The sequence below is a fragment of the Telopea speciosissima genome, chromosome 11 (assembly GCF_018873765.1).
Source record: "Telopea speciosissima isolate NSW1024214 ecotype Mountain lineage chromosome 11, Tspe_v1, whole genome shotgun sequence".
NCBI lineage: Eukaryota > Viridiplantae > Streptophyta > Magnoliopsida > Proteales > Proteaceae > Telopea > Telopea speciosissima.
Genome location: NC_057926.1, coordinates 53,609,485 through 53,637,392, shown reverse-complemented (window position 1 = coordinate 53,637,392; position 27,908 = coordinate 53,609,485). Strand labels below are relative to the sequence as shown.

General features: G+C 38.6%; 3 protein-coding genes across 3 annotated transcripts; 1 reads left to right on the top strand and 2 right to left on the bottom strand.

Moving 5' to 3' along the window:
• Window positions 1-371: 371 nt before the first annotated feature.
• LOC122646655 (protein WVD2-like 7) lies at window positions 372-7,829 on the top strand. The gene is made up of 11 exons (XM_043840245.1): window positions 372-766; window positions 1,021-1,090; window positions 2,057-2,344; window positions 2,519-2,944; window positions 3,179-3,379; window positions 3,885-3,937; window positions 4,024-4,116; window positions 4,192-4,288; window positions 4,385-4,456; window positions 5,313-5,423; window positions 7,260-7,829. The coding sequence occupies exons 2-11, from the start codon at window positions 1,055-1,057 to the stop codon at window positions 7,734-7,736; spliced, it is 1,854 nt and encodes a 617-aa protein (XP_043696180.1). The 5' UTR covers window positions 372-766; window positions 1,021-1,054; the 3' UTR covers window positions 7,737-7,829.
• Window positions 7,830-9,848: 2,019 nt separating this feature from the next.
• Window positions 9,849-10,971, bottom strand: LOC122646654 (GATA transcription factor 23-like). Its single transcript, XM_043840244.1, has 2 exons — window positions 10,820-10,971; window positions 9,849-10,424 (listed from the first exon to the last, which is right to left on the bottom strand). The coding sequence occupies exons 1-2, from the start codon at window positions 10,964-10,966 to the stop codon at window positions 10,203-10,205; spliced, it is 369 nt and encodes a 122-aa protein (XP_043696179.1). The 5' UTR covers window positions 10,967-10,971; the 3' UTR covers window positions 9,849-10,202.
• Window positions 10,972-19,258: 8,287 nt separating this feature from the next.
• LOC122645348 (anthocyanidin 3-O-glucosyltransferase 7-like) lies at window positions 19,259-21,646 on the bottom strand. The gene is made up of 2 exons (XM_043838661.1): window positions 21,137-21,646; window positions 19,259-20,172 (listed from the first exon to the last, which is right to left on the bottom strand). The coding sequence occupies exons 1-2, from the start codon at window positions 21,360-21,362 to the stop codon at window positions 19,259-19,261; spliced, it is 1,140 nt and encodes a 379-aa protein (XP_043694596.1). The 5' UTR covers window positions 21,363-21,646.
• Window positions 21,647-27,908: the final 6,262 nt, after the last annotated feature.

Genomic DNA, 27,908 nt, shown 5'->3' with positions numbered 1-27,908 from the left:
TCTATTCGTTTTTACTTAAATCGATAAATCCTATTTAAGGAGTAATATTAAATCATTTATTCAAAAAAAATAAGGAAGTGATTTTAAGCTAAGAAATGACACGTGGATGCCAGGTCACCGTAGACGGTTCCCGTCAGTTTCCTCAAACGCCTGCCATGATCTTAATTCATCTTAATAGTAATTAATCCCCAGCGAATGAATTGGATATTCCCTCGATTAGGAAGTTTAACGGTAATCTGACGATCTCTGACGGAGGATAAAAATCTGGATTATTGAAGAAAAAAATCTTTTTTCTTTAATTTCTTATTTGCCTTAAAAGGGTGGTTTAATCAGAACGAAACAAGAGGAGAGTAGGAGACACCATAGAGCAATGAAGCAAATCTTTGAAGCATCTCCTCAGGCTCTGATTAAGATTATTAATCTTCAGAGTGTTCCTCCGCTCTCATCTCATCACCTTCGCGGAAAACCCCTTGAAAATGAGAAAATTTTAAGATAATTTGGTGTTTTTGTACTGAAGTTCACTCCCACACGCCACAGGCAGGTTCAGGATTCTTAGAAATCATTTGATTGCGACATTTCTGTGAGATTCATTATTAGCTTTTGAAGCTTTGGTAGATCAAGCGGAGCAGTAATCGTCGAGCTCTGTTTCATTGGATTCGTGAGCTCTGGACTGAGGTATATTGGTTAGACTTCATGGAATGGAGAATGCCGCGTCGAAATGGATGTTTGGTGCCAGAGTGACGAAAATCTTCAACTGCATTCGTAGGTATAACTCATTTTTCTGGTTTTTTTTTTTTTTTTTTGGCGTTTTTCTTGTAATTTTGGTTGATCAGCGCATCTTCTTGTGAAATTGGCAAGAAGTGTTGTAAAATTATGTTCTTTTTGAAGTATTCATCAAATGGCTGATAGTTTAATCGGTGTTTGTGTTCGTAATTATATTTGGTGATTCTGTCGATCTGTTTCAAACACTGGTTTCAGAAAATCAGAAGAGAGATTTTGATTTCTATTTTATATTTGCAGGTGTTGGTGAATGTGATGATAGATTTGACCTCTTATGGCTGGAGAGATGGAAGAACCCATTAGCTTTCAGGTATGGTTTCACCTTCACTGTACCAGCATTGCACTTCTATTTATTAAAGGCAACCGACGGGGGCATCGTTGTCTTTGGAAGAAATCCTTAGCTCTTTAACCTTGCTTTGTATGATTTGATTTGATTTCAGTAAAAAGATTTATATCCCAATGTGAATCTTTACCAAGAATCAAAGTTGCTTAGCAAATTACGAATGCACAGTTATGGCTGTCTGAGCCAACGTTCTCAACTCGGAATTCAATCTAGAAAATAAAGTTCATACTCCTACGTCCCACCACAAAGATTGTCGACTTCACGTATGAAATAGAGAATCGAAGCCTCTATGGCTCACTGTTTCTTGATCCAATGAGTTCAGTTAAGATAGTCCGTAGCTATTATTTTTCAGCCTCTCATCTTGCCTAGCCATGTTTCAAATGCCTCTGTTTTGTTAAATCCTCTTATAGTGCATCTCACTATTTTCTGCACTGAATAATCTGTTGGAGATTGGGTTTCTTCCAAAACTATCTTTAGAAAATAAAAAAAATAAAAAAAAAAAACTGAAAAAATAAATTGTTAGATAAGGAATTTTTTAGAGAGCAGACAGAGGAGGTCCACCCAGTGCCTTAGATATTGTACTAGGTGTGATGTCTTTTTCAGCCATGACCCAAATTCTTTACAGTTGGAAATCAAAATTTTCTAATTCCCTTGCTTTAGTTACCATATTATGGGCAGGATCCAAATCCCTGTAGATACAACTCCCCAACTGCTCCCCTTTAATCCTTTTACTGCTTTGTCTTTATGAATGTCAACAGATCTATCGTTGCTTATTCTTATACTTGAGTTGATATGTTATACTCTGTTATTGTCTTCTTCTTTTCTTTTCTTTTTTTTTTTTTTTAAAGCATTCTACTCCATCTGAAAAACATAAATTGCCTCTTTCACCATTGGCTACTTACTAATTCACTCTTTCTCTTGCAAAATTTGCAGGCAAACTCTATACACTCTGGTTCCATATCATTTGGAAGGTTTGAAACTGAACCCTTGTCTTGGGAAAGGAGGTCATCCTTCTCACACGACAGATATCTTGAAGAAGTTGAGAAATACTCAACACCGGGTTCAGTTACTCAAAAGAAAGCATATTTCGAAGCTCATTTTAAGAAGAAGGCTCTTCTCAGTCAGGCTTCTACTGAGAGTCAGATTGGTGTGGATTACCAAACTAGTGAAAATGATATCCTGGATCATATGAATTACATGAAAGAATTTGAGCATGCTAATGTAGGAAACCATTTTATTCACTATGATGCGAGCCCTCGTGGTTCAGATTGCCAAGGAGAATCTCATGAAATGCGGTGTGAAAGAGAGTGTAATGAAATTTCATCTTCTAAATTTGACATAAATGCTACACCCACCCTTAGTAATGATGATCTAGTGTTCAATGGCGATCATCAGGATTATGCAGTGGCTCTCGCCAATAATAATGCAGTGTTGGATGGTGATCTTCAAGTTGAACCACCTTCTTTCGCCAGTGATGATGCAGTGTTGAATGATGATCTCCAAGATGATGCGCTTCCTCTCACCAATAGTGATACAATGTTGAATGGTCTTCAAGATGTTGCACTCGCTCTCCCTTATGATAATAAAGTGTTAGATGGTGATCCACAAAATGTAGAGTCTGCTGAACTTCACAAAACTCGGTTCAAGAGCAACACACTACCATTAGTTAAGGATGAACCAGAAGTAGAATTTAATGATAAACTTGCTGATGAAACAAAAAATTTGGAGACATTACCAAGAAGCCGTTCAGCCCCAAAGAGGCATGTGGCCTTAAAAGATGATAGCCCTAGATTGAAGAATTCCCAGAGACAAACTCTAAAGGTTTTATTTACTGATCACATAGATGTTAAATCATTTTATTTATTAGCTCCTGTGGAGTCTCTGTTCTCCAGTATTTTTAATGAAGTTCTTATCTTTCTTGTTTCCTTCTATCTATGTGGTGATTCTATCTATAGGAACTTTGCCATAGGAACATGGTCTCTTTTCATTGGCGAATGAAGATTTTGTAATACACTTTTTCTTTTGGCTTACATAGTTTGATACCTTGATTGCTAGGTAAAGGCCACAACAGAAACTAAAACAGCCAAAACAAAATTGATGGCTCAGGTTCCAAGAAAGATTTCAAGTGAAGCACCTAAGGAATCCACAAAGAATCCAAGGGAGAGAGAGAGTCAACTGAGGACTAAAACAGTGAAGCCATTACCACCAAAGGCTTTACAAACTGCATCTTCTCTGGCAAGAACTTCAAAACCAGAGGTAGGTATCTGATTTTGTGATTATAAAATCTATTTTAATATCAATAACTATGTACTCTGCTAACCCCAAGGGGGTAGCTCAGTTGGTAAGGTCCAACACCTCACGATTAAGAGGTCATGAGTTCAACTTTCCTTGGGGCCTACCTATCCCCCCCCCCCCCCCACCACCACCACCAAAAAAAAAAAAAAAAACCTACATACTCTGCCACCGATCTATCTTTTAGTCAAAGAGACAGTCAGCATTTGACCGCAAACACCCCAAACTTGAGTGTCAAAGTTGATGTTTGTTGATTTTTTATAAATAGATCTCTAGATAAGTATCATATGTAAACAATCATCCTGTAAATACCGATATTACCAAAATAATGATGAGACAGATAATGGTATTGCCCTGTTTGATGTCAACACATCTAATTATGGGTATTATTTCGACTCGGAATTGTTGTTGCAAAAAAGTGAATTTCTTTGTTATAACATTCTTAGTTTCATTTTTGGTTGTTGATTTGTTTTCTGTGCAGGATCCAGAAAATTTGAGGGCAAAACTCGGCCAAGATAAAAGGTATTCACTTCTTTCCTCTACAGCTGAAGTAAATAAAAATTTCCTCAGTTTACACCTCAAAGGTACTTACTTTATTTTTATGACAGTGAAAAAGATCTAAAGGTAAAGAAAGCAGGTACTAAGTCTCAACCCTCTACTTTAGAGAAAAGTGAACCCACAGCAAGACAATCAGTGGACAGGTTTGTGACCGACTTCACTAATAATTCTCTTTATTTGCTAGTATTGACTTCCTGATCAAGAATGGGATGGTGTAGGCCTAGGAGAACAGTTAATTCAACGAAGTCAGACATGAAACCAACTTCTGTGATCTTTCATTTCCAGAGTGATGAAAGAGCAGTAAAGAGAAAAGAGGCAAGCTGTCATCTGGTTCTTTTCATTTGAAATTAATTTCATCTATGAGATATTGAACATGAAAGTCTTATTTCAGTGTTTGTCCCTTCTTTTCAGTTCTATATGAAGTTAGAGGAAAAAATGCATGCCAAAGAGGCTGAGATGAACCAGATCCATGCAATAACACAGGTCTGTGGACTGATCTATTCCGATGTAGACTTATTTTAGTTGGATCATTCTTTATACAATGGTGACTTAGAAAATTAGTTAGTGTGTTACTCATGACACTTCTTTTTGTTGTCCCTTCTTCTAGTCCATTCAACTATTAGCGTCCAATTTTTATGAAGTTTGGCTATGGCAGATGCTATTTAGAATAGACAGTCAAAACAACTGGAAACCCTTTAATTTTGGGGGTAAAGGCCCAATTTTTTTCTCTCTTATTTTAAATTTTAATCACATGCCTTGATTTTGATGATTACAATGGGTCACCCTGATGAACTAAATTATTTTCAATTTTTATCTCAAGATACAATAAGAAGTCTTATAATCAATATTCTATGAAACCATAATTTCTTATGACTAATAATATTTGGAGGAACCAAGTTAATTTAACAGTGCATGAGATTTACTCATAATTGATACTATTGTATATAGAATATCTTTGCACCATGATTATTAGTCATATAAGGGCCTACTATTTGTGAAATAAAATGTATGGACATGCCTTTCATCTGTGTTCTCTTTATTTTCCATGTATTAATGTTACATAAATTAATATAACTAAGGAATTTACTTGAGGGAAAATGATGGCCACACTGCCGGTATTGTGCGCCCTCTCACACTCTCTCTCCTCTTTGACCTGTGCCCCCCCTGTAGATGAACCGTGCGGCACCGACCCCTGCAGTCTCTGTTACCATTGGCTTGGTGTGGGAGATTCCATCCCACACCGTCAGCATGTCAATCCCCTGCTCTTACTTTTAGTAACTTTTATGTTTCTTATTACTATTATCATGGATCTTATTGTCTTAAATTGCTTTATTTGTAGGAAGAGACGGATGCTGAGATTAAACAACTTCGCAAAAGCTTAAACTTCAAGGCTACACCTATGCCTTCTTTTTATCACGAAGCTGCACCACGAGGCTCAGATGGCAAAAAGGTAAGCAGAATGGTTCTGAATAGCTTTCTAATAACTAGATAGATTGAAAATCCAAACAATCTAGCAGGACACTTCATTTTCTTGCAAAAGTTTGATGAATCAGTGAGTCAGATACTCATTGGGCACATGCGTACACATGCCTACATTCTTGATGGAATAAATCTTTATTTATCCATTTCCGTTTAACTATTACAACCCTGCCAGTGCTGTTGCGCTGCCGGTACCAAGCCCGGATGGAGTGTTGGATGTGTCAGATTGGGGGCCAACATTCAGAAAACAGTTAGGCAAGCCATTTTGCCTTGTTTGGCTATTATAAATATGAATTTTATTTATCAATTATTTATATAATCATATATCTAGTTACTTCATTCATCAAATTGACTGCAGTTTTTATTAATGAATCTAGTTTTGAAAAAAAAAGGCTTTGAATCTGTTTTATTGGAAGCAACTGTACTTGATATCTTTAGATTTGCCCATAAACTGAACAACAGTGCCAATCTATTTCTTTGGTTCAGTAGTTTGGAGACAGTGGCCAGTTGGGTTAGAATCTACCCTGGACACAAAACTGAACTGGAGGCTTGTTATGCTTGTATATCCAGACCTTGGATTGGGCTTGGGATTGAAGTTAAATCCTGAACCCAGATCTGGTTGGCTTGTATAGAAGCCTAAGGCACCTTGACCAACCAGATCTGTAGCGCATCTCTAAATGTATTATGTATACAGACATGTTAAAATTATCTGTGAGTATGACAATGTAGGGATAAAGTTTTGGCTTTGTGGTAAGAGCATGAGAGAAGCTATAGGACTCAAGTCTCACAGTGATCATTGATTTATTACTTTAATTTTTTCTGAGCCTAACCCTACCTGACCATAGTTATTATGGCGTCTAGGCAACCCAAGGCGTTGGAGAGGGTCCAAAATCAAGGCGATACCAACTAGGCGACGCCTTGACAACTATAACCTGACTGCACTTAACCCTGGTTGTGTAGGACTTTCTCCAGAAAATTGAGAGTAATAACAGCTTATAACTCATCACATCTGTGAGGATATGCTTTTAGTTTGATTGATTAGTACCATCATGTTCCTATTTTACGGAAATTGAAATGTAATTCTAATATTCTATACTGTATGTTGCACTTATGTCAGTAGTTCTTAAGTTTTAGCTTTTTATTTCTCTTATCTATAGAAGTGAGAGGTGCCAGCTGTTATTAACAAACAGTGCATAAAGCGGTTTTTTTTAGAAAGAAAAAGGGGGGGGGGGGGGAATAAAAATAAAAATATCAGAACCTTGACCTCTGGTTGATTTCCTGGTTGGGCCTGGTTCCTATGAAGAAAGGGACCGAATATTGAACGTCCTGACAGAGTAACCATCCTATGGGAAAAAACCCTTTCTATATGAACATCATAGAAGCATATAATTAATTTAAAACATGTCGTATACTTTTCTTATAAACGTGCCCGTCTAATATTTAGTCTTGATGAGTACCTGCTTGAACTTGGTTTTTGATGCATGACAAAAACATTGGAAACAAAAATAAAGAGCCTAAGTCTATCATCATTGATGAAGATGAACAGAAGTCAATATAATCTACATATTTTGACTCCTCACTGTAATTAGTTGGATCTGATTAGGTAATAATCTTTTCGACTAGGAGACACAGAAATTAGCATACACGTACCCACCATGTTTCTAGTGCTTTGTTTCTCATTGCATCATGCCTATGAAAGGTTGTTATTCCAAATAGAGTGGTTGTGGTATTTCTTTTCCAATGTGTATCCCAGCAAAGGAGATAACCAAGCATACCAGCTGATATTGGTTGCATTCATCTCTCTCAGGTCATAATAAGTCATGTGAAATTAGCAAAATCGCAAAGCAAGTCTCCACGTTCCGGATGCACAGTTGCAGATAGACCGCCACATTCTTCAAAAGCAGGAAGTCAGCAAGGCTTTTCTGCCCGTGAATCTGAAAATACAGCTGCTCAGCCACAAGCGTCAGAAGAAACTGATTGTCCATCAACAGTGGCCTCTAAAGTGAGTGAAAGTACTTCTAGTGCATCAACCAATAAAAACTGCACCTCAAAGGTCTTAAACAGAAGTCATCCAATGGGGAAGAAAAATATAGAGAGGGGTAAGAATTGTAAACAGCGAGGATCAGGGGGCAGTAAGTTGAAGAGAATAGAGGGGAAACAGGTAGTAGGAGCTGTTGGAAGGGCTAGCGGGGAACTGGTGAGGAAGGCGATGAAGGGAGTTGGCAGCAAAGGTGTTGGTGGAGGTTCTGGAATGGATCATCTAGCAGTCGGCATTGCCTTCTAAATAAATCCTTTGCTGGCATATATACTCTTCTTGTTGCATTTCTATTGTTCACCATTTTGTCTATGCAGTGTAATGTGCATGCAGTTGGACAATTAAAACAAAATGGTCTTTCCATTTCTGGAGTAATCTTCTTCTGTCATATTCAATCTTCCATTGTCATTGAAAGCACTTAACAATTTGCCAAGACATTGTAATGCATTTTGTTTATCCCTTGGTAGGTATTTGTTTCCATGGATCATCAATTGGACAACTTATCCTTTCAGGCCCAGCATTTTGGATCAGAAGCTCTAAATGTACATTGCAAGATGAGCTACAAATTTAACACCTGACCTATACATGATATCTTGTTCCCATATTCCCATAGAGGTTCATATTAGTCCAACTTTCATATCACATGGGGAAATGGAGAGAAGGAGCTGAATTCCCCATTAACCCTACTGGAATTGCATCTTTTTTGCCCTAGAAAAAGCTGGAATATAAGATTGAATTAGCACCTAAAGATGGGAACCCTGTTCCGTACTAGTGGCCCTATCTATACCTATAGAACAAGGAAACAAACCCATTGAAAAGCCAAAGACCAAAGATGTGATTTGCAGACTGATATGGTCTTATCACTTTACTCCTCATAAATCAAATTCATGAACAAAAATAAGAGGGAATGATTTTTATAGACGATCGTGTAAGAAATACAGTCAACACTTCAGCGTTTGATAGGCACATGAGAATCAAATATTCCTATCGAATGGCTGAAGTATTGACCGTGTTTTATACACTACCTGCATCAAAATTTTCACCAAAATGAAATAAAACAAAGTTTAAATGGCTAAATTTTGCCAGTTTTTTGAAGTCCACAGAATGTTTGGCATAGACAGAATCACAGAAGTGCCATTTCCAGTTCTGGCTCACCTCACAAATGTCTTCATCAACACTTAACAGTTAATAGCAACATCCCCTATTACGTATATGATCCCAATTTCCTCATGAACCAAAACCATGAGAAAACATGGAAGAGTTGATTCCATTCAAGCTGGCTATCTTTGAACCTTAGAAAGCCACATTATCTTCTATTCCTCAGTTTCTCTCATAGGATTATAACTTGTTTGGCACAGAAGCCCATATTAAGTTAGTAAGAAATGCTGAAGTGTAATTCCCTAGAAATGCAATGTGATGGTGACAAACTAGCTGTGCCTATCTATAGTTAATCCCTAGAGGTGCCGGATCATAACATTATTTTTACCAAAAAATGACAGAGTACAACTTTTTTTAGGGTAGGTATTAGTGTCACAATTGTTTGTGACATTTTTAGAAATCACAAGACGGATTTAATCTGTTCATTTTCATGATTTTTCCTATTTAAACCGTTTGTTACTATTCATAATTGGAATAGTGCATTGTAATGGCTAGGGTATTGGTTCAAATACATGGTCATAACAAGTTACACCAGAGTATTTGATTGAATTAAACTTTGAAACTCGATGCATGACTAATTTAGACCATATTCTCTCTATCAAATAGAAAATCATGAGATTCGGAAAACTAATAAATTTTTTTTTTTTTTAATTAGGGATTAAGTTCTTTGCATTGGCTGCGCCCAGACACATGGGGTGGGCGAAATGAAACCCCCCCTAATGACCCTACCTCCACCCTAGTCCCACCCCATGTGTCTGTGCACAGCTTGCGCCTAAGTACGCTTCCAGACAGAGAATGTTGCCCCTTTTAATTTATAGTTTGGTTATAAATAGTTTTAACCATCTAATCTGATATACATATAAAAACATTTTTAATTGTGTAATACCATTTTTGGGTTTTTTTTTTTTTTTTTTTTTTGATACAATACCATTTTTAATTGTAATGTAATATCATTTTTGCCTCTTATCCAATAAAGAAGACTACCACCTATCATAAAAAGAAGTAAAATTCAACATTGGAACAATTAGTTTAATCACATTACAAAAACCCAAAAAGAATTATTTGTCTAAACAAAAAAGTGAAGAAAATGCCACAGCTGGGAGATTTTGTACAATGTGACCGTTATATCCTCTCAAACCACAATCTCCTTAAACAAAAGGGAATATTGCCTTCAGGTTAAAAAGTGGTGCAGTGATTTGTGAATGGAAGACAAGAAAGATACAGGAAAAACTGTGACAGAAGATCAACTTGCTCAGCTGACTCAGCTCTGGTTTCTTTATTAGGGAAGGACAAAAAGAAAATCCAAACACAAGAAAACAAGAACCACTTCATCTCTCACCCTCTAAAGTCGTGCCAATATGCAGGCATTGCAATGGAAACAGTGGATAGCTAGTGGGGACTAGGGAGAAGGCAGGGACATTTGTGTTTCTGTTCTCTTTGCACTGATAGAGACCAGAGAAAAAAGCCAGAGGTACAGCAACTGCCATTCACCACTCGAAAAGGCCAAAATAGAAAAGTTTCCAAACTTTTGAATCGGAGAGGGATTGTCATGATTGATCAACGAACACAAAGCCCACAAGACAAAGCCATTAGCAAAAGAGCTGCCTCTGCTTCTTCTTTTCCTGCAAATTTTCCCTGTAAGACAAGTAGTTCTCCCTCTTCATCAACTACGTGTCCATTCTTCTTCTCCTTCATGGAGATATCTTTACCCATTTTGAGAAATTCAAATTCTCTTCTCCTCCTCTTCCTGTATCTTATCCCACAAGCATTACACAAGGACTGCAAAAACATAAGAACAGAAAATAATTGAATAAATACACTACATTTTTACATTGGGATTTAAAATCTGAGAATCTAAATCCTTAGGCAAAGAACTAAATAACCCATTTTGAGAATTGTAACATAAAGGGAACAGAGTTTCTGGATCACCCCACATGGGGAGGGCTAATGAAATGAAATCTCTATCCATCTGATGCCCTTTACCCTATGTCAGATGGGGTAGAGATTCTATTTCATTGGCTCTCACCATGTGGGGTGGCACCCCACATGGATAGAGAATCCGAACCCGAAGGTAAAAGGGAGACGGAGGGGGAGAAAACCCTTTTCCATAAACCCTTTTTCATACATGAAAAGAGAAAGTAAAAGGAAGCTTCAAATGAAGGTACATAGTGTACCTTGGGACCATGAGGGCCACTTCTCCATAAAGGGGTTTTGGAGGTCTTGCAATCGGCACAGATTCTTGCGGTTGAGGTGGCCACCACCTGATCCTGACCATCATCATCATCTATCATATGTCTCTTCCCCGTTAACACCCCAAACATTTCTCCCTCTTTTCCTGGTGAAGTTACTCTTATTGGGTTCTCCATTCCCTGTAAGCTTAGCTTCGGTTTTGGGTTTTCCTCAAGAAAGTGGGGATCACTATCCCGTTCCTGCCCTGGAGAAGGTTTTCGATGGTAATGACGATACTGATGGTGATGGTGATGGTGATGGTGATGGTGAGAATCCGAACCTGAGCCCATGTTTTTCTATTGCAGAAGCATGGATTCACCGCTCACTAGGATGAGAAAAGTGATTCGGTCTCAGAACTCAGGAGTCAAAAATGCAAGAGCAAAGCAAAAGGCTGCGAACACAGTAACAAACACAGACCAATAGCGTAAAGCAAGCGAGCCAGAGAGAGAGAGAGTAGGGTTTGGCGATTTTTGCACCATTCATTTTATAGATTTCTTGGCTAGCAAAAGCAAGATGGATTTAAGTATTAATTAAGTTGCTTTGTGCGTTAAATAGGAAGAAAAATCATTCTAATTACCAAACATTCTCATTGTCCCACATGAACATGATGTCATAATTCTGATTAGTACATGGACTTGATTAGCCACATGTCAAAATTAATGTCAGCCTAATTCTCCATGCTTGCTTGTGGTATTTTAATAACTATTGTATATTTTTCCATAGTCCTGAATTTTCAAAGGTTTTCTATCAAATTTTTTTCCCCCAAAGGTCCTTATTGTTACTGCACAAATTCTGTTTAAATTAAATTTTGAATCTAAAAATTTGGAACCCATATGATCTGAAATATTTGAGTTGATCCATCTTATTCTGATCCATAGATCTTGGAGTTTAGTAATGTTCAACTATGAGTTTTCATGTTACTAAATAAAATGCTATTACCCAAAAAAAAATCCACCTTTTTTCGATTGCCTAGAGAATTAGCTCCATTAAATATTTTTTCTATAAAATAAATACGATTAGGCTACTCCATCCCCCCCCCCCCCCCCCCCTACCCTTACAACCTTGCTCTTTCCCACCCTCATCCCACCCTCACCGGCTGCCCCTCTCTCTTCTTGACCCTCCCGTGTCCTGCCCCTATACCTTTGCCTCCCGAGAGATAAACACCCTTGTCACCTCTGGCTTCCCCGCCCCACCTCTACAAATCCACACCCTCGTTCAACCCATTTTGGCGAAAGAGTGAAAGAAGAAAAGGATGTCGAAGAAAGCAGCACTGGTGTTCATTCTAGCCCTGGTTGTCAGTTAAATAGTTTCAACGATTGAGCTTGAGAAGCTCTTGATTGTTTTAAATGATCTCCTTTCCGTCACCGTTCTTTTCATGAGGACTCCTAATTTCGCAAGCTTCAATGCTCTCTCATTGAATTGCTTAGCGCTTCCATCACTGGCATCCGTTTCATTGACATAACTCAACTGGAACTCCTCTCACTTAACATGGCTCAGTCTGCGGAAGGCATCATATCCATCTTCTTAGACAACCACATGCCATTTCGTCAAAGATGCTAAATTGCAATGAACAATCCTACTAGAAAAACATGATAATTTATGTTGTTCGACAAGATTGCTTATACGTCCATAATAAGATGACATATGCTTTATTATTTATTTTTTTGGTAACACATGCTTTATTATTAATGGAGAATAAGGTAAGGTTGCAGTTGCTCGTCTTCACACATCTTTCAAATTACAGAGAAAACCATCTTGCTACAATTATATAGCGAAACCCTACACAAGCACATATTACTAAAGTACCCAAGTAAACCTACAAAATTTTAGTTCTGGAGCTACCGCCCCCGAACCCGGCCATGGACCCGTCAGTTCATCGAGTCCCTAGTAACTAAGATAACATGAAAGGTGGGCCGATTCCTCTCGGCCTTGAGCCCTACGACCTATTAACGACTCTTTAGAATCAGCCCACAAATGCAAGTGATGGAATACAAGACATTGTACCCCCAATAGGAGAGAGACTCGAACGCGTACTGTCGCACAAGAATTGATTGAATCTGGTCTAGAGAAGGTAAAAGACTGCCCGGCCCTCACCTACCGCGCCCTGCAACTCCCTTGCATGAAAAATTATCCTTTTCAATTCCCTAAAACTTGGCAGTGCGGCAGTGCTAGGTGGAGATGCCGACATGTGGCAGCTCAGACATCCAATGGTCCGAGCTCATTGACTATGTTGAACTCGGACTGTTGGATGTCCAAGCTGCCACGTATCGGCATCCCCACCTAGCACTACCGCACTGCTCCGGCAACTCCTCTCTCTCTCTCTCTCTCTCTCTCACACACACACACACACACACACAAAAAATTTCCCTTGGCCCTTCTCCGTCTCTATTTTTCTCTCTATCCCTCTCCAGAATGAATCCTGCTCCCGCTCCCTCTTGGGATGCATCTCTAGCTCCCATATTGAAATTCCTACCATAGATGCTCCAGCGTTCTCATTTCGGCCAGGTATCAATATCAGAGTCAACCAATACACCCGATCCGATACCAATTACTAAAACCATGATTCAAAGTGACCTATTTAAGAAAGTTTTGCCCATAAATGTAATATTTAATACCTAGATTACCATGAAAGTAAGTAGACAATCCTTGTGAGTTGTGACTGTTACGTTGTAAGTTCCACCATATAAGCAAAATTTGTTTGCGGTTGACCTTGATCTTGAGCCCGAGGGAGTGCTGCTACAGTGATTTTTTTAAAAACATAAGTAAATTGAAATAGTCCTCCAAAGGCCTCTTGTCTTTGCTCGATCCTGGCCCTCACAGTCTCCGATTACGCACGCTTGCTGCTACTTGGCCAGACCTTAATTAACTTAAACAGTGGCATTCTCTCGTAATACACAAAAATTATGGCACCATTAATAATTAAACCTCTTTACCAAAAAGATTAATAATTAAACCTAAAAACACGTACACTGATCGGATCTGATCTGATATGGGATCTCAGCCTCATAAATAAGTAAGAAAATCTGGAGTATGAGGATGCAAATAATTAAGGACTGGATTGGGCTACAAACTACAGTATTAAAACCTAGGAGGATATTTGTGAACCCAAGAGGATAGTGAATTATCCATCCCATTTCCCTCGGTTGTGAGCCCGGACAGCAGCAAATTTTTTTGCTATGTTCACGCCTACGCAAGCATCTAATTGGTACAATTTTAGATTAGAACGAGTAGAGATAGCAGCTAAATTTACAAAAGATACTTTTTTGTATTTTATATTTATCTCATTTGATGGCATTTTGATAATTTTATTAAAACTTTGAATATGAGTCTAAACAATTTTCTTTGTTTATTTGAACAAAAATTTAGTTATTGAAATAAATATTTGTGGGGTCCTCTATCACATAGACCAATTCATGTTTTGCCAAGTGATAAATAGTGAAGTGTTATAATTCACTAGCTAGGCATAACATAGTGATGCCTAGAAGGGTCTTCTATGACATGGACAATATATATATGTATTGTTTCCTTCGCAGGAGTACAGGGTGTGCTAGCACCTCCCCCTCTCTTTCTCCTCCTCATAGGAAATGACATCTTTGCCCCAAGGAGAGAGATAGATAGCAGGTAGAAAACCTAAGCACTATATATATGGAAAAGAACACGGTCTGCAGGTCTCGTGGATCCTGTGCCCAGATACAGGAGCGTGTGAAATTACAGTCTGCCTCCGTAAAATTAAAAATCTTCTATGTTTATAATAGCAACAATTTTCAAGGAGGGAAGACACAATTATTGACTGCAGAGTTATAGTAGTGTAGAGTGCCTCTTTCGTGCATAAATTATATCAACCCTAAGGCAGAAGATTCTGTAGAGACAAAGTTCGGAAGTAGAAGACAAGTAGACAATCCAAAGTAATAGTGTTGGATTGAAGACCATATATATAGGCTGTTTCTTTTGGTAAAGTGTGTGAAACATAACAACTAATACAGAATACAGGGTGGAATGCTAAACCTAATTAAAAGGAGGGTGTGCCACAGTAGTGGTTTTTAAGGGAGTAGGAATTGAAAGCTTTTTGAGAACAACTTCCCTGGATGTGCGGGCCGGGATCTTAGTTATCGATCATCTTATTGATCACCCCCCCCCATCTCTTTATATATAATGTTGTGCCTATCTCCTATTCCATACTAAACAAAACTACTACACAGTAGACAAGGTGGAACTATTATTATTATTGTTGGATGTGTTAGGCTTTTAGAATCTGGTACTAAAGATCGAGCTGTTCATATTTATTGGGAAACCAGCAACAAAGCAATAATCAAGATGAGATCTTTGAAGATAAGTCGGCAATGGTGGAGTTGAAGCAGTGGAAAGACAAGGAGATAGGAGGATGGCCAAAAGAGCAAATTCCGGACTTTAATGCTTTATAGTTTCGTCTTCTTTCTCAATCTCAACAGGCAAATAGGAATGTAATTAGTCCACCAAAGCAGAGAAGACAAAAGAAATTAATGAAATTAGATATGAAGTTATGGGACAAGCAGAATAAAATGCGTAGTACGGCATTCTTTGTCTGCCGCAAACAATTCATTCCACCGGGTGCAAACAACATGCCTTCTCCCCCCATCTCCTTCACATAAATAAACATAATATTGGTTTGCAATAAAATATGGACTTCGGTTTTGTCTTTGCATGGTCCCTTCAACCTCTCTTCTTTCTTCTTTTACATTATAATTAAAAGGAGAGAGTCCAATGTAAAAATAGAAAAAAATTATTTCATGGGAGATGAAATGGTCATTTTAGATATATATACTGCGAAAGATCCTAGTATTCTTTAGGGTTGTAAATGAATAGTCAAAATTTATTTCTGTATCCGTATTCGTATCCGTTTAGCACTATTTGAATCCGTCTGAAAGCTAAACGGATGTGGATACAGATAGGCTAAAGGTATCCGGAAAACTACATTTACATGTAAACGGATAAAATATCCGATCTGTATCCTTGTCCGTATCCGTTTAGCATTATCTGAATCAATCCAAAAGCTAATCGGATGCGGATGCGGATGCGGATGCGGATATAGCACTATTCGAGCTGAGTCCGATCCATTTACATCCTTAGTATTCCTTTCTCTCGTATGCAAAAATCCATTTTTACTACGGCCCCAACCAAATCACCCCAAAGTTAGGAAAAAGTTTTGCCGCTTCCTACTACAAGGCTAACAGCCAAGGAAATGGAATAATTCTTTTTCCCTTTGGGTTTATAATTAATACCCTCATTGGTTTTATTATTTTCTAAAATACCTTTTAAGATTCAATTTCCTTGGCTACCAGCCTTGTAGTAGTGTAGCACAAAAATTTTGTCTCCAAATTTGTTGGATACCCATTTAGGCCTCATCAATTAAATCTACAAAACCATGCTGGGAGGGATCCTCATCCTCTATTGTTGAGCTGCCCGGCAGGACCGTGCTGCGTAGACATAGTAAGGCGGGAAATGGCCACCTTACTTTCATTTGGGCAAGGCGTTCGGGCAGGGGTAAGGCGGTCATTTCTTGCCTTGTTGTGTCTGCGCATCACGGTCTTGCCAGGCAGCTTGATAGTAGAGGATCCAAATTGTGCTTGGAAGGGGATGAGTTGAGGTGGATGTCCTTCCATAGAATGACTGTACCTGAATGAGCATAAGAAGAAGAGAAGATCTTGGTCCTCAAGGCCAGCCCAATAGAAGTAACAAACTAATTAACAAGGGTAAGATATAGCTTTTCATGGGGGGCGGGGTAATAATTTAATTTACACTCCTTTGTGTCTAGGAACAGGGTAACGTTGACTTTCAAAGATCATTTTTCTAAAATAAAATTACAAATTATTTGACACGTTAGGAGGTGTGTATAAAGCTTTTATGAAACCCATTGTATCAATTTATGGGGTTTCTTAAGAGACAAAAATCAATCAACTGGATTGATCCACCGATTTTAATGATTGGGTCCTAGGAATTTGGGTCAAACCAACTGGACCGGACCAGTTTTGATGTGGCTGATGTTGAGAAGATATAGCACATTTCTAGATGGGTCCCATTCGAAAGAATATCATATGCTAAAAATTGACCTATTTGAATAACATGAAATATTTTATTTTAGACCGAATTTTCTTTCACCTATAGTGAAGAGAGAATCTCCACGGATTATGGTAGTTGGATGGAATTCATAAAACATATACCAGATGTACGACAACGGAAGGGGAGGAGAGAGATAATAACTAGATCACATGGGTGAATATATTATACCAAAAGAACGAGTGTACATCCTGCGTCCAGACACATGAGCGTGAAATGATCGCCCCTCCCTCCCCCCCCCCCCCCACAAAAAAAAAAAAGTGCAAAAGATGTCCCACTTGATGCTCATAAACACTCTTCCATTGGCTCCCAGGTGTGCACAGGAGCCACGCTTTTGCACAGAGAAAACTTCCCCATTTTCATTTCACCTATAGGCTTTAGTGCTTTACAAGAATCATTCGTCTTTAAGGCACACCAAAATTCAGTACCGTTTCCCCGACCCCAAACATCAAGAATAGAACCTTGAGTTGAGTAATAATAGGAATCATATTAAACCATCCCTTCATTTAATTTACAAAGGAAGGAAGTCTGAGTATTAATAGGAATCAGCATAAGTACCATACTAATCCTGCCTCTTTATCGGTTGTCCCTTCTTTGCTTGGTACCCATTTTATTATTCCTTCAATTCTGATGGAGCCTGGAAAATTAACTCTTCTTGTAGTGGTAGGGGTGTAACCATTTGTGGCTTCAAATACGATTTTGTTGCTGCCAATTACAAATCTGGGAGAAGTTTTTCTGCTTCATCTAAGGAAGCTGAAGCTCTAAGAGACGGTTTACTGTTGGCCAACATTTTATCTCTTCAAAATCTTTATTTCTGATTCATTAGGTCTTGTTTCTTGTCTTAATGGTTCTACTGCAGCAACTAATTGGGCGACAAGCATTTTCGTAGAGGACTTCATTTGCTGTATAATAGCTTTGTTAGTGTTAGGTTTTGTTTTGTCCCCCGCCCGTTCTAGGAACAGTGAAGCTCATGTTCTAGCTAAGGGAGTTTCTTTGGTTCATTTGTGAAAAAACTTCTTTACAGACTTTAAATAAATCCCTTGGTGGAGGCGTTTCTCAACCTTCTTTAATTAAGAACCTAAACCACTTGATTGGTGAGCCTTAGAGAAAACATGCCTTAAATGTCACCTTTATTTTTCAGGGTACGTGTGTTTTGGTACTAAGTGGTAGTTGGGAATGCACAAGTAATATGGTTTACAGATCCTCTCCCGTGGGTGCCTCTCCATGCGCAATCCAATGGCTGGGCTGACATAATGCGCAGTGGCACTGGGATGTGTGCCAGAGTGTGCATCATTCTAGCCCAGCTGTCAGATGCCTGTTGGAGAGGCACTCGTGTAGGAGAGGATTTGAATCCTGGTTTTTACAAAAGGTCTTCCAAATTGATCATTTCCCTAACACTTGTTTTTAATCTTCGTAGCATGTTTAGACTCGGCTCCTGTCCAGCACCTTGCCTGGGCTACATGAGCAGCACTGGATACAGTGAGACGTGAAAAGACCACCTCATCCCTGCTCAACCGCCTTGCCCGAGCAGGGGTGAGGCGGTCTTTTCAAGTCTCAACAAGTCTGGCGCTGCACATGCAGTCTGGGTAGGGTGCTGGACAGAATCCTTTTGGAGCATGTTTAGGTTGAAGACATGATCATGTATGTCTACGACCATATATAATACCTTTTACCTAAAAATATATCCATTAATTAAAGGATGAGAATTTTTATCAAATGAAAAAAATATATCAAAAATTCAAAATATCATTCATACATTTATGGGAAGTAGTTTTATGACCCAGAGTGTGGCCTACATCAACACTCCCATGTGTCTATCTCTCCCTAGCTCCTTAAAACAAGGGGACAGAGGTGTCTTCAAATGAGGAGGAGAGAGATAGACTCATGGAAATGTTGGCATAGGCCACACTCCGGTCCAGACAGAGAACTTTCTCCCTACTTTTATATAATAGATAGATAGATATAGATATCATATTAATATGATAGAGTATGGTTAGGGCACATAATGAATCAAGTGAGTGGTACGTCTGTTTGGCTGCACCCAAAAGAAAATATTAAGTAAATTTATTTATTATATGCTAAAGAGGGTCTTTATCAAGATACAAACCACGACCATGCATATGTACCCGCAGAAAATTCTGATTTCCAACAAATCTAAAATACAAATCGAGACCAAGCAAATTAAGCTTCGAACTTAAGTGACTATTAATTTTGAGTTGGAATCAACTCCCCCACGTGGGGGTGTCACCTTACATGGATCTCATCATTCATAGAATATGTGTCCCATCGTATCAAAGGTGATCGTCATCCATATAGGATGGCGGTTTGGTAGAAGAGACTATTTGTAAGGTCAGTGCCTTGAAACTCATAGTGGAGCTACCGTCACTTTCAATTGCCTTTTCTGCAAGCTTTCTAAAGGCTTGAACCTTCTCCATCATTTTCTTTCCTTCCTCATTGAACAAAATCAATTCTAGTCCTTTAATTACTCCATCTTTGGTAAAGACCCCATTATCAATTCTAATTCCAAAACCCCCCCATACGTCCGAAATAAACCGTAAGTTCAAGGGTTGGTCTCCGAAAATCGGACGGCCGATCACAGGAACCCCACCCAAGATACTCTCTAATACTGAATTCCATCCACAATGTGTCATGAACACACCTACCGCTGTGTGTTGTAGGACACGAAACTGAGGAGCCCATGGGACTATGAGTCCCCACTCCCTTGTCCTGTTTAGGAAACTAACCGGTAATTGTTCCTTCAGCTTATCTTTGAGAGACCACAGAAAGGGTGTTCCACTACCTTCTAATCCTTCTGCTAATGCTTCCAACTCATATGCTGGCAATGTCCCTACTGTGCCAAAGCTAATATATCCTACAGACGAAGGTTTCTGCTTGTCCAGCCAAGTAAGGCAACCAGTAGTATCCGAATCGGACGGTGGTGGGTAGTCAAGTGTGAAGGGTGCAAGTGAAAGGCATTTTTGGAAATTCGATTTGAGTTCTTTGATGATCGTAGGGTTCAGTTCCTCGTACGTATTGATCAAAACAGCAGTTGCACGCGGCAACATTTGGGCCATCCGATGTACCATGCTAATGAATGTAGACCCTAAGTTCTCTATGATGATTCCATCTATCATCACATCTCTTATACGTACCGATGACATTCCTGGAATGAAACCAAGAGTTTCATGTTCTCGCCCGGTGATGGCTGTGTTAAAAAAAACATCCATAGTTAAAGAGTGATCCATCCCACAAAAAAAACTTTTTAAGAATGATTTTCCATAGATACCATTGAATTGAACACGATTAATTTGTGGTCTAGTGACGCGGACTACTAAAGAAATATATATGATGGTTGAAGACTCAGGTAATGTTGAGGTTATGAAAACAACATTTTCAAATTTCTCTTTGTGATGTTAGAAATAAACAAAATCGATATGTGCAAGATCAATCAAAAACACAAAAGAAAAACAAGCATATACATAAAAAAAGAGGCAAGAGATTTACGTGCATGGTTCGACAAAACCCCTAATTTTTACTATAAAATTAAGAGAAGAGAAGAGAAGAGAAAATAGTACAACCTTTGCAATCTGACACCCAAACCCAAGCACTCATGTACATCCTTCTCGATCGCATCTTCCATTCACTCTACATACCCACCTTAATTGACTCTTTGCTTAGTCCTTGTACAAACTTTGCTCCCATATTGTACCTCTTGGACTCTCACTTGGATCCTTACATTTTGACTCGTCACTTGGATCATCACTACTCTCTTCTTTTATAGAACTCTTCGATCTACCTTGTTATTTTCTCTCTCCATAGAAAAAACCCGGCCACTATCTTAATAGGTGGCATATATGATTTAGAACTAAAAAACAAAAAATCATGTCACCTATCAAAATATTTTCTGTTGTAACCACACATTTGAACTCTTATCCAAAACATAACTCATGTTGAGAGGAATCAATGAAATTCAATCACAATTTAAGTCTTTCAAGGTATTATGAGTGCCTAACGCTCAAACAAAGAAAATGAATCAAATGACCCCAAGTCTATGTGACTTTATTTTTTTTTTCGTTTTTAAGTTCTAAATCACGATTGTAACCTAAAAGAATGATAAATAAGGGGGAAATAATAATAAATGAGTCAATTAAAGAGTAGATGATAATTACCATTTGGACCAACTCCTGTGGTTGAGCAGATCAGGTCAGTGTAGACATAAGTTGCGAGCGCACAAGCCTCCGCATTATAGAACGCCAACCAAGGAACCCCCATCTCCTCTGCCATGTCCCCAGCAAAGCACCAGAAAGCATCACTCATCAAACATGTTATCTTCCTCCCTTTCTCTACCACTGCGACCTCTATACCCTTCTTAAAATTAGACGGGGTCGCGGCCATGAAAAACTCGATTTCCTCCTCCCATTTACCTGTGGATACGTAGTTTTCTGGTATCCCATCATCTACATCCTAAGCTTTTAGATTCTGAAGGCCATTGTCAATGTTCTTGAAGATAAGGCCATTGGATTTTGCAGTGCCGAAGAATGAGAACATCACATCTGGAGCGGCGGCAGTTAATCGACGGACGAGCATGAAGAGAGCCATAGGGTGGCTGGAGAATGGGAGCGACAGGACAGCAACGTGGGGATCTTTGTTTGAGGCGCCACAGTGATGAAATGTTTCATCCATGGCTTGGTTTGAGAATGGAGAGGGAGGGAATTAATCAGTGTTATGAACTTGGGTGTTGCTGCGTGTCTGCACGCGCGTCATGTTTGAATGTTAGGTCTTCATTAGAAAGACCACCAAAAAAAAAAAATATGTTTGAATATTAGGTAGTTAGAAACGTAGGGGTTTTCGGCATGGTTTGAGATATTGGTATCATATCGTTTAACGGTTTTTCTAGTGGCCAATCCGGATATCATGTTTATCTTATTGGTGATACGGTATGTATAAGGAGTAAAACAATCAAAAATCTTTTCATCAAAAAAAAAAAAAAAAACAGAGCCAAAAAACCTGTTTTTCATTTTAAAAAAAATTTAGGGGGAAATTTGTTCGATACAACCGATCCATGCTAATACCATATCGGGGGTGACTGATACCCGATCTGACACCATGCAATAAAACCATGGTTTTAGGACTGAGTTTTCCAACGCTCATTGTCTGAGTGTTGAGGGATTTAGATGGTATCCACATAGGATCGAGAAACGGTGGGTATTTTTGACTTTGTATTATTATAGATGGAGGCAAAACATTTAGGGAAAACTACATGATTATCTTCTTTTGGGTTTCCGCCAACAAAAATACAAAAGAAAAACATGTATTTTTTTTTTTGGTAGAATAAAAAAAAAAAAAAAAACATGTTTAAGTCATATATGGTTGGAAAACCTGGTTTTTTTTACTGGATTCGTCTTTCAAAAAATCCAGGTGATTCAGCCTTATCAAACCCAATCATGGCGAGTAATTTTTTTTATTTTTTATGCAATAAATTTGTATAAGTTAGTAAATAAAAAACAAAAAAGAAAAATATAGAGAAAATCAAGGAATCACATATCAATGCATTTTGAGTTTATACCATTGAACAATAGAAGGAAGACAAGGAATTGAGGATTTATTATTGTTTTAGAATAAAAATTTACTATTTTACTCAACTCAATTTCTAAGAGAATCAATTTTGTGGATTTAAAAAAAAAATGACTAAACTTGCAAAGTCTATCATGACTCGGGTAAAAATACTGAGTCTTATTTGACTCAGATGATTTATGATCAAATCTCATCATTTTTTACCCTAACCTAATCTACACGACATTTCCCCAAGTTTTCCAAAATTTTGACTCAATGCGAACGATTCGTCCTAGTCAAAACTCGATTTTCCAACTATGGTTTAAGTTTACAAAACTAGACAAAACATTCATTCTCCTTTGTCATTCATCTTGCACGTCTGCCTCCACCGTAGACACCACCACTACCTGCATCACCCACCCTTGTAATCCCGCAACACCTTGCAACATGCCCCCACCTCCTCCTATCCCCTGAACCGCGATTCCTTGTTGCCAAAATCCTATGAGCATCACCGCTGGAGCAAATGTCTCTCCTTTAATTGTGACCCTGACATCCCCTTGCTGTTTTTATTTTCTCCAATACTATTACCTATCTGCTTCTCAACCTCAGTGACCATGGCAGCAAAGTGGTGGAATGGTTGCAGGTAGCAGATCTCAGTAGCACCTCTATATTTTTAGGTTGTCAGAAGCCATTAATTAGTGGGCTGTTTCAGAACAGCGGCAAGAATGGCAGAAGAGTAGCCACAAAAGCAAGAATGGCGGAGGTGTAGTCGCAACAACAAGAAGCGGCGGTGGTCTGCTTATGGTTTGTTATTGCTCCACAGAGCAAGAAATAGGTTTATTTTAACATGAAGGGAATTTTGGTCAAACATTTGAACAATTCTAATGTTTTCAGTCCCAATTAAGTTAACACTAGAGCGAGTTTACTTATTAATTATTTGGGAAAGCAGGAGAAGTACGCGTAAATATTCAAAACTCACGTATGGATCTGTAATTAGGCTTTACCTCAGGGGAGGTACATATAAATTTTTCTTTTTTTTTAACATGAAATTACAATTTTGTCCATCAAATTAACCAAGTGCTCATTAAAAAGCAAGAGGGAAATCATATGAAATAGAAAATCTGAAACAACTCCTCAGCTATTTCATAATTTATATTTCACTTGATTTCTATTTCATTGAAATAAAGGTGCACAAATCACCGAACAAATTCCGAAATAGAAATCACCCCCTTGGCATTGAAATAGAAATCATACTAAATCAGGCCCTAGAGAATTAGAGAATGAAGATATCCTCTCACCCCTATTTAATAGGAAAGATGTTAACTTTGGATGAAGCATTGGAGCCACCTTAAGTCCAACGATTTGGGGGTCCCTTCCCTCCCCTAATTTTTTTCTTTTAAGAATGAAGTCCAGAAGAGGAGCCATCACTTTGAGAAGATAAGAGTTCCACAGTGTTCTCTTCTTTTACTACACTTTCATACTTGGACATGTTCGTGGTCCCTTTGTACGTGGTAATTAAGTAATGCAAATTTCTTTTCTTTTCTTTGTCCAAAAACATAAAGTAGTTTGTTTGGTTGCACCTAAAAAGAAGGGTTTTTATCAAATTGCCTCCCTCAAATTGCCCATACGTACAAATGCATCCTGAAAGTTTACTAATTTCAAATGCACCTCTATTTTTCGAACTTTTGTAACAATCTAGTCTAGTCCGTTAGTCTAGGACGTTATGTTCAAACCTCTGGCCTTTTTTGTACATGATTAGACAATTCTGCCCTTGATAAGATAGAATAACCAAATTACCCTCACTAATATTATTATTTATTTATTATTTGTTCATGGTACCATTAGGAAGAATCAAGGGAATATTCCTCCTTCATCCCCAAATGATTTAGGATTTGAAATTGAAAATCAAATGAAACATAAAATAATCTTAAAAAAGAGAAGAAAATTGCTCCTAGGGTTTAAAATCAAACATTCCTACAGGAGGAACCCCTCCAAGCAATCCTTTTCCCCTCACAACGCATCATTGAGGGTCTTGGGACCGTAGGTGCAACCAGGGCAAACTTAGGATGACAAGTCTAATTAATTACCCCCAAACATCAGGAGCTTCTGAATAATTATACCTTAAATTCCCTTTACATTTCGTCCCTACTTTATCTGTGTTTGCCATGATTGGAGCTTTAAACTTTTTTCACGAAATTCCCACACTTTTCCCAGGCTGAAATTTTATCAAATGAATGAGTGTTCGTGACTCCATCACGCTTCGTGTTTATCTCTCACCTTATCTTCTCTTAATTTTCTGCTGTGATTCTCGCCGTTTTCCTTCTTGATTTCTTGTTCTCTGCTATTTGAGCGCTCTATTAGAACTAAAATTGGCCTTTGTTCTTTATTTTTCACGATCATCATCACTATGGATCTGCTAAACAAGGTCGGTGGTTATCCCTATTTTCTATTATTTATTAGATTGTGTTCTTGAACGCCCATGGAGATCTTGGCTTTTGGGATTTTGTCCCTATTCAGACGATTTATTCCAACATGTGGTATCGAGCCTCCATAGATCCGTTCTTGAACCTATATGGATTCAAAATAATAGAACATAATAAGGGAATCGAAAATTTTTCGATTCGAATCAAGGTTTTAGGGTTTTCCAGTTTTCCAAAAACCCGTATGGACACTGCATTACGCCGATTTTTTAGCCGGCAAAACAGAATCCGATCACATGGGGCGTAGAGCTCGCAAAATCGAGTTTTCGGAGGGTGGATCACCGCCGGCGAGTGCTGGGACGCGCGCTCTCACGCTGGGAGGCAGCCAGGGTGATCTTCACTCGGCAGTGTAAAAAAAAAAAAAAAAAAAAAGAATCGGGTTTTGCTATCGTGCACTGATTCTATGTACGACGATGCTAACGTCGCCTCTCGGGTCCGGTCAACCCGTTTTTGACCAAAACCGACCGTTGGCCGATCTTGACCGATTTGGTCGACCGAACCGGTTGGGCCAGGTCTGAACCGTTGATCGGACGGGGTTGAACCAAATTGATTTGGTTTGACTTTCGGACCGTTTGACCAAGCTGATCAACCGATTTTGACTTGAACTTTGGCCAAGGCTTTAGGGGCTACGAACTCCGTTTGGGGTCCCATTTTTTGCGTTAGCTCTGTTTTTACGTGCTCTACAGTGGTGCCATCTGTTTTGATCGAGATATGAATATTTTAAATATTTTTGGTATTCTTTTGATGCATGCCCTTTATGTAATTTATCGGTTCGTTCTATTGGGAACCGAACCAATTTCTGAATTGCTGGAATACCTACCTTGATGAACAATATTATTATTATTTTTGTGTTAATTTTAATACATTTAAAGCCCCTTGTCATAAAGTATAAAATAACACAATTTGTTTAAGGATGTAAGTAATTTTGGAATATCCCAAGAGAGGGTTCCATGGGTTCGACGAGGATGCGGCCGCCAAAGCGACCTTCCTTGTTGGATTTGTGAAACACCGGTCTCATACGATTGTGGGGTGTCCTTCAACTCTAATGTGTGGTCATACACCCAAAGGTGGTGGTCATGTATTGGTACTTGAAGGGGTACATATACGATATGCTTGTGAATAGGTTGACCTAGAATTACGCACACCCAAAGGTGGTGGATTTTGAAAGTTGAGCTATATTCCCATGGCCCTTTGGTATGTAGGGATTTTTACAATTGCATATTGAGAATTCAGCCCAAAGGTGATTTCACAATGATGTGTGTAAAATTCTCATTAGCTTATAAAGTTTTCAAGCATTTGCATCATTTTAATTATTATATTGTTCATTGTTTAAATTTTCAAGTCACCTTCTCTGTCAATAATAACATGATTACTATTGAGCTCCTCACTGGGTCAAACTTTAAGAAGTGGAAAGAGGACATTATGTTTGCTATGGAAATGGCGGATGTGCACACGTCCTTGTTATGGACACACCAATGGAACTAATCTTGATAATGCTTGAGGATGAAAAGTCCAGTGCATCTTTGTATGGCAAAAGAGTAATCGACTCGAAGTATCTTGTCCATAAAGAGGTCGATACCGGAACACCTAAAAAGTGGTCACTGAGAAATGTCTTGCCGGGGAATTGCTAGATGCAATTTTCAAGAGATACAAAGTTTCATCGAATCTTTGAGATTGGGACACTTCGCAAGGGTTATTTAATATGGAGTATGATGGTTAGGGGGTGTTAGGGATTACATTATTAGGATGGTTGATTACCAAACTAAACTCAAGGCCTTAGACATTCCTCTTCCGGATGCCCTAATTGTCCATCAAGCCTTAAATACCCTACCTTCGAATTTGGCATCATAAAAACCAACTACATTTCCCAAGATGGAGTCCGGAGCATTAATGACCTAATTTCTAGGGTTGTGTCGAGGAAGAGAAAGCGAAGAAAGAGAAAAAGCCTCGCCTCGTTTACTTCCAAAGCCCGTAAGAGTAAAAAGTCTAAAAACCATACTCATAAGTCTACATAAACAATCCGATCGGACTAACAATTTGGGACCCAAGAAAGACTCTTTGAAGAAAGAGAGTGATCGCGCTTCTTTTGCAAGAAGAAGGGTCACATGAAGAAGGATGCGACAAATACAAGGCTTGGTTACTCAAGCCCAAGCACCATCGAGTAATAATTCTTTGGCTTTTGTTTGTGAATCCAATCTATCGAAGCCCCATCCAGTTCTTGGTGGCTAGATAGCGGTGCAACTAACCATGTTGCTTTTACCATACGAGGGTTCATAAACCGGGAGGAGGCCAAATAAGGATGAATCAAGGTGGTCGTAGGAAATGATGGACATTCGACGTAGAGTTCGTGGGAGATGTCATTTTATTATTAGATTCTGGTTTTAAATTGACTTTAAAGAACACTTTTTATGGACCGTCCTTTAGGCGGAATTTGATTTCGGTTTCGTTTTGGACATTAGTGGTTTCTATTTTGAAATAAAGAATACTATGGTTAATTTATTTTTTAATTCAACTAAAGTTGGTTCTGCTTTATGTCCAACGGATTGTCTGATTGTGTTTGTCTCCCACTGATATCTACGTCTCCTGTAATGTTGAAAGTGTTGTTTCTAAAAGACCCTTACCTAAAGAACGGTCTTTCACATTGTGGCATAAGCGGCTAGGTCATATTTCTAAGGCAAGAGTGGAAAGGTGATAAAGTCGACATCCCGCCTACTCTCGAAAGTGATCTAGAAACTTGTGTAGAACATGTGTAAGGGAAAGATGACCAAAATAAAGAAGAAAACTAGATCCAGTAGTTCGACTGTTAGAGGTCATTCACACCGACATCGTGGTCCCTATTCATCACATTGTGTAAAAATTTTTATTTCATCACTTTTACGAGCGACTATTCCCGATATGGATACCTGTA

What these genes read in the sequence shown, in the direction of transcription:
- LOC122646655 (XM_043840245.1), top strand. Translation starts at nt 1,055, where the DNA reads ATGGCTGGAGAGATGGAAGAACCCATTAGCTTTCAG. An exon ending in CCCAGAGACAAACTCTAAAG is followed by an intron (nt 2,945 to 3,178) that starts GTTTTATTTACT and finishes CTTGATTGCTAG; the next exon opens with GTAAAGGCCACAACAGAAAC. An exon ending in GAGGCTCAGATGGCAAAAAG is followed by an intron (nt 5,424 to 7,259) that starts GTAAGCAGAATG and finishes CATCTCTCTCAG; the next exon opens with GTCATAATAAGTCATGTGAA.
- LOC122646654 (XM_043840244.1), bottom strand. Translation starts at nt 10,966, where the DNA reads ATGTTTGGGGTGTTAACGGGGAAGAGACATATGATAGATGATGATGAT. An exon ending in GTGGCCCTCATGGTCCCAAG is followed by an intron (nt 10,425 to 10,819) that starts GTACACTATGTA and finishes ATGTTTTTGCAG; the next exon opens with TCCTTGTGTAATGCTTGTGG.
- LOC122645348 (XM_043838661.1), bottom strand. Translation starts at nt 21,362, where the DNA reads ATGGCCGCGACCCCGTCTAATTTTAAGAAGGGTATAGAGGTCGCAGTG. An exon ending in CACAGGAGTTGGTCCAAATG is followed by an intron (nt 20,173 to 21,136) that starts GTAATTATCATC and finishes TTTTTAACACAG; the next exon opens with CCATCACCGGGCGAGAACAT.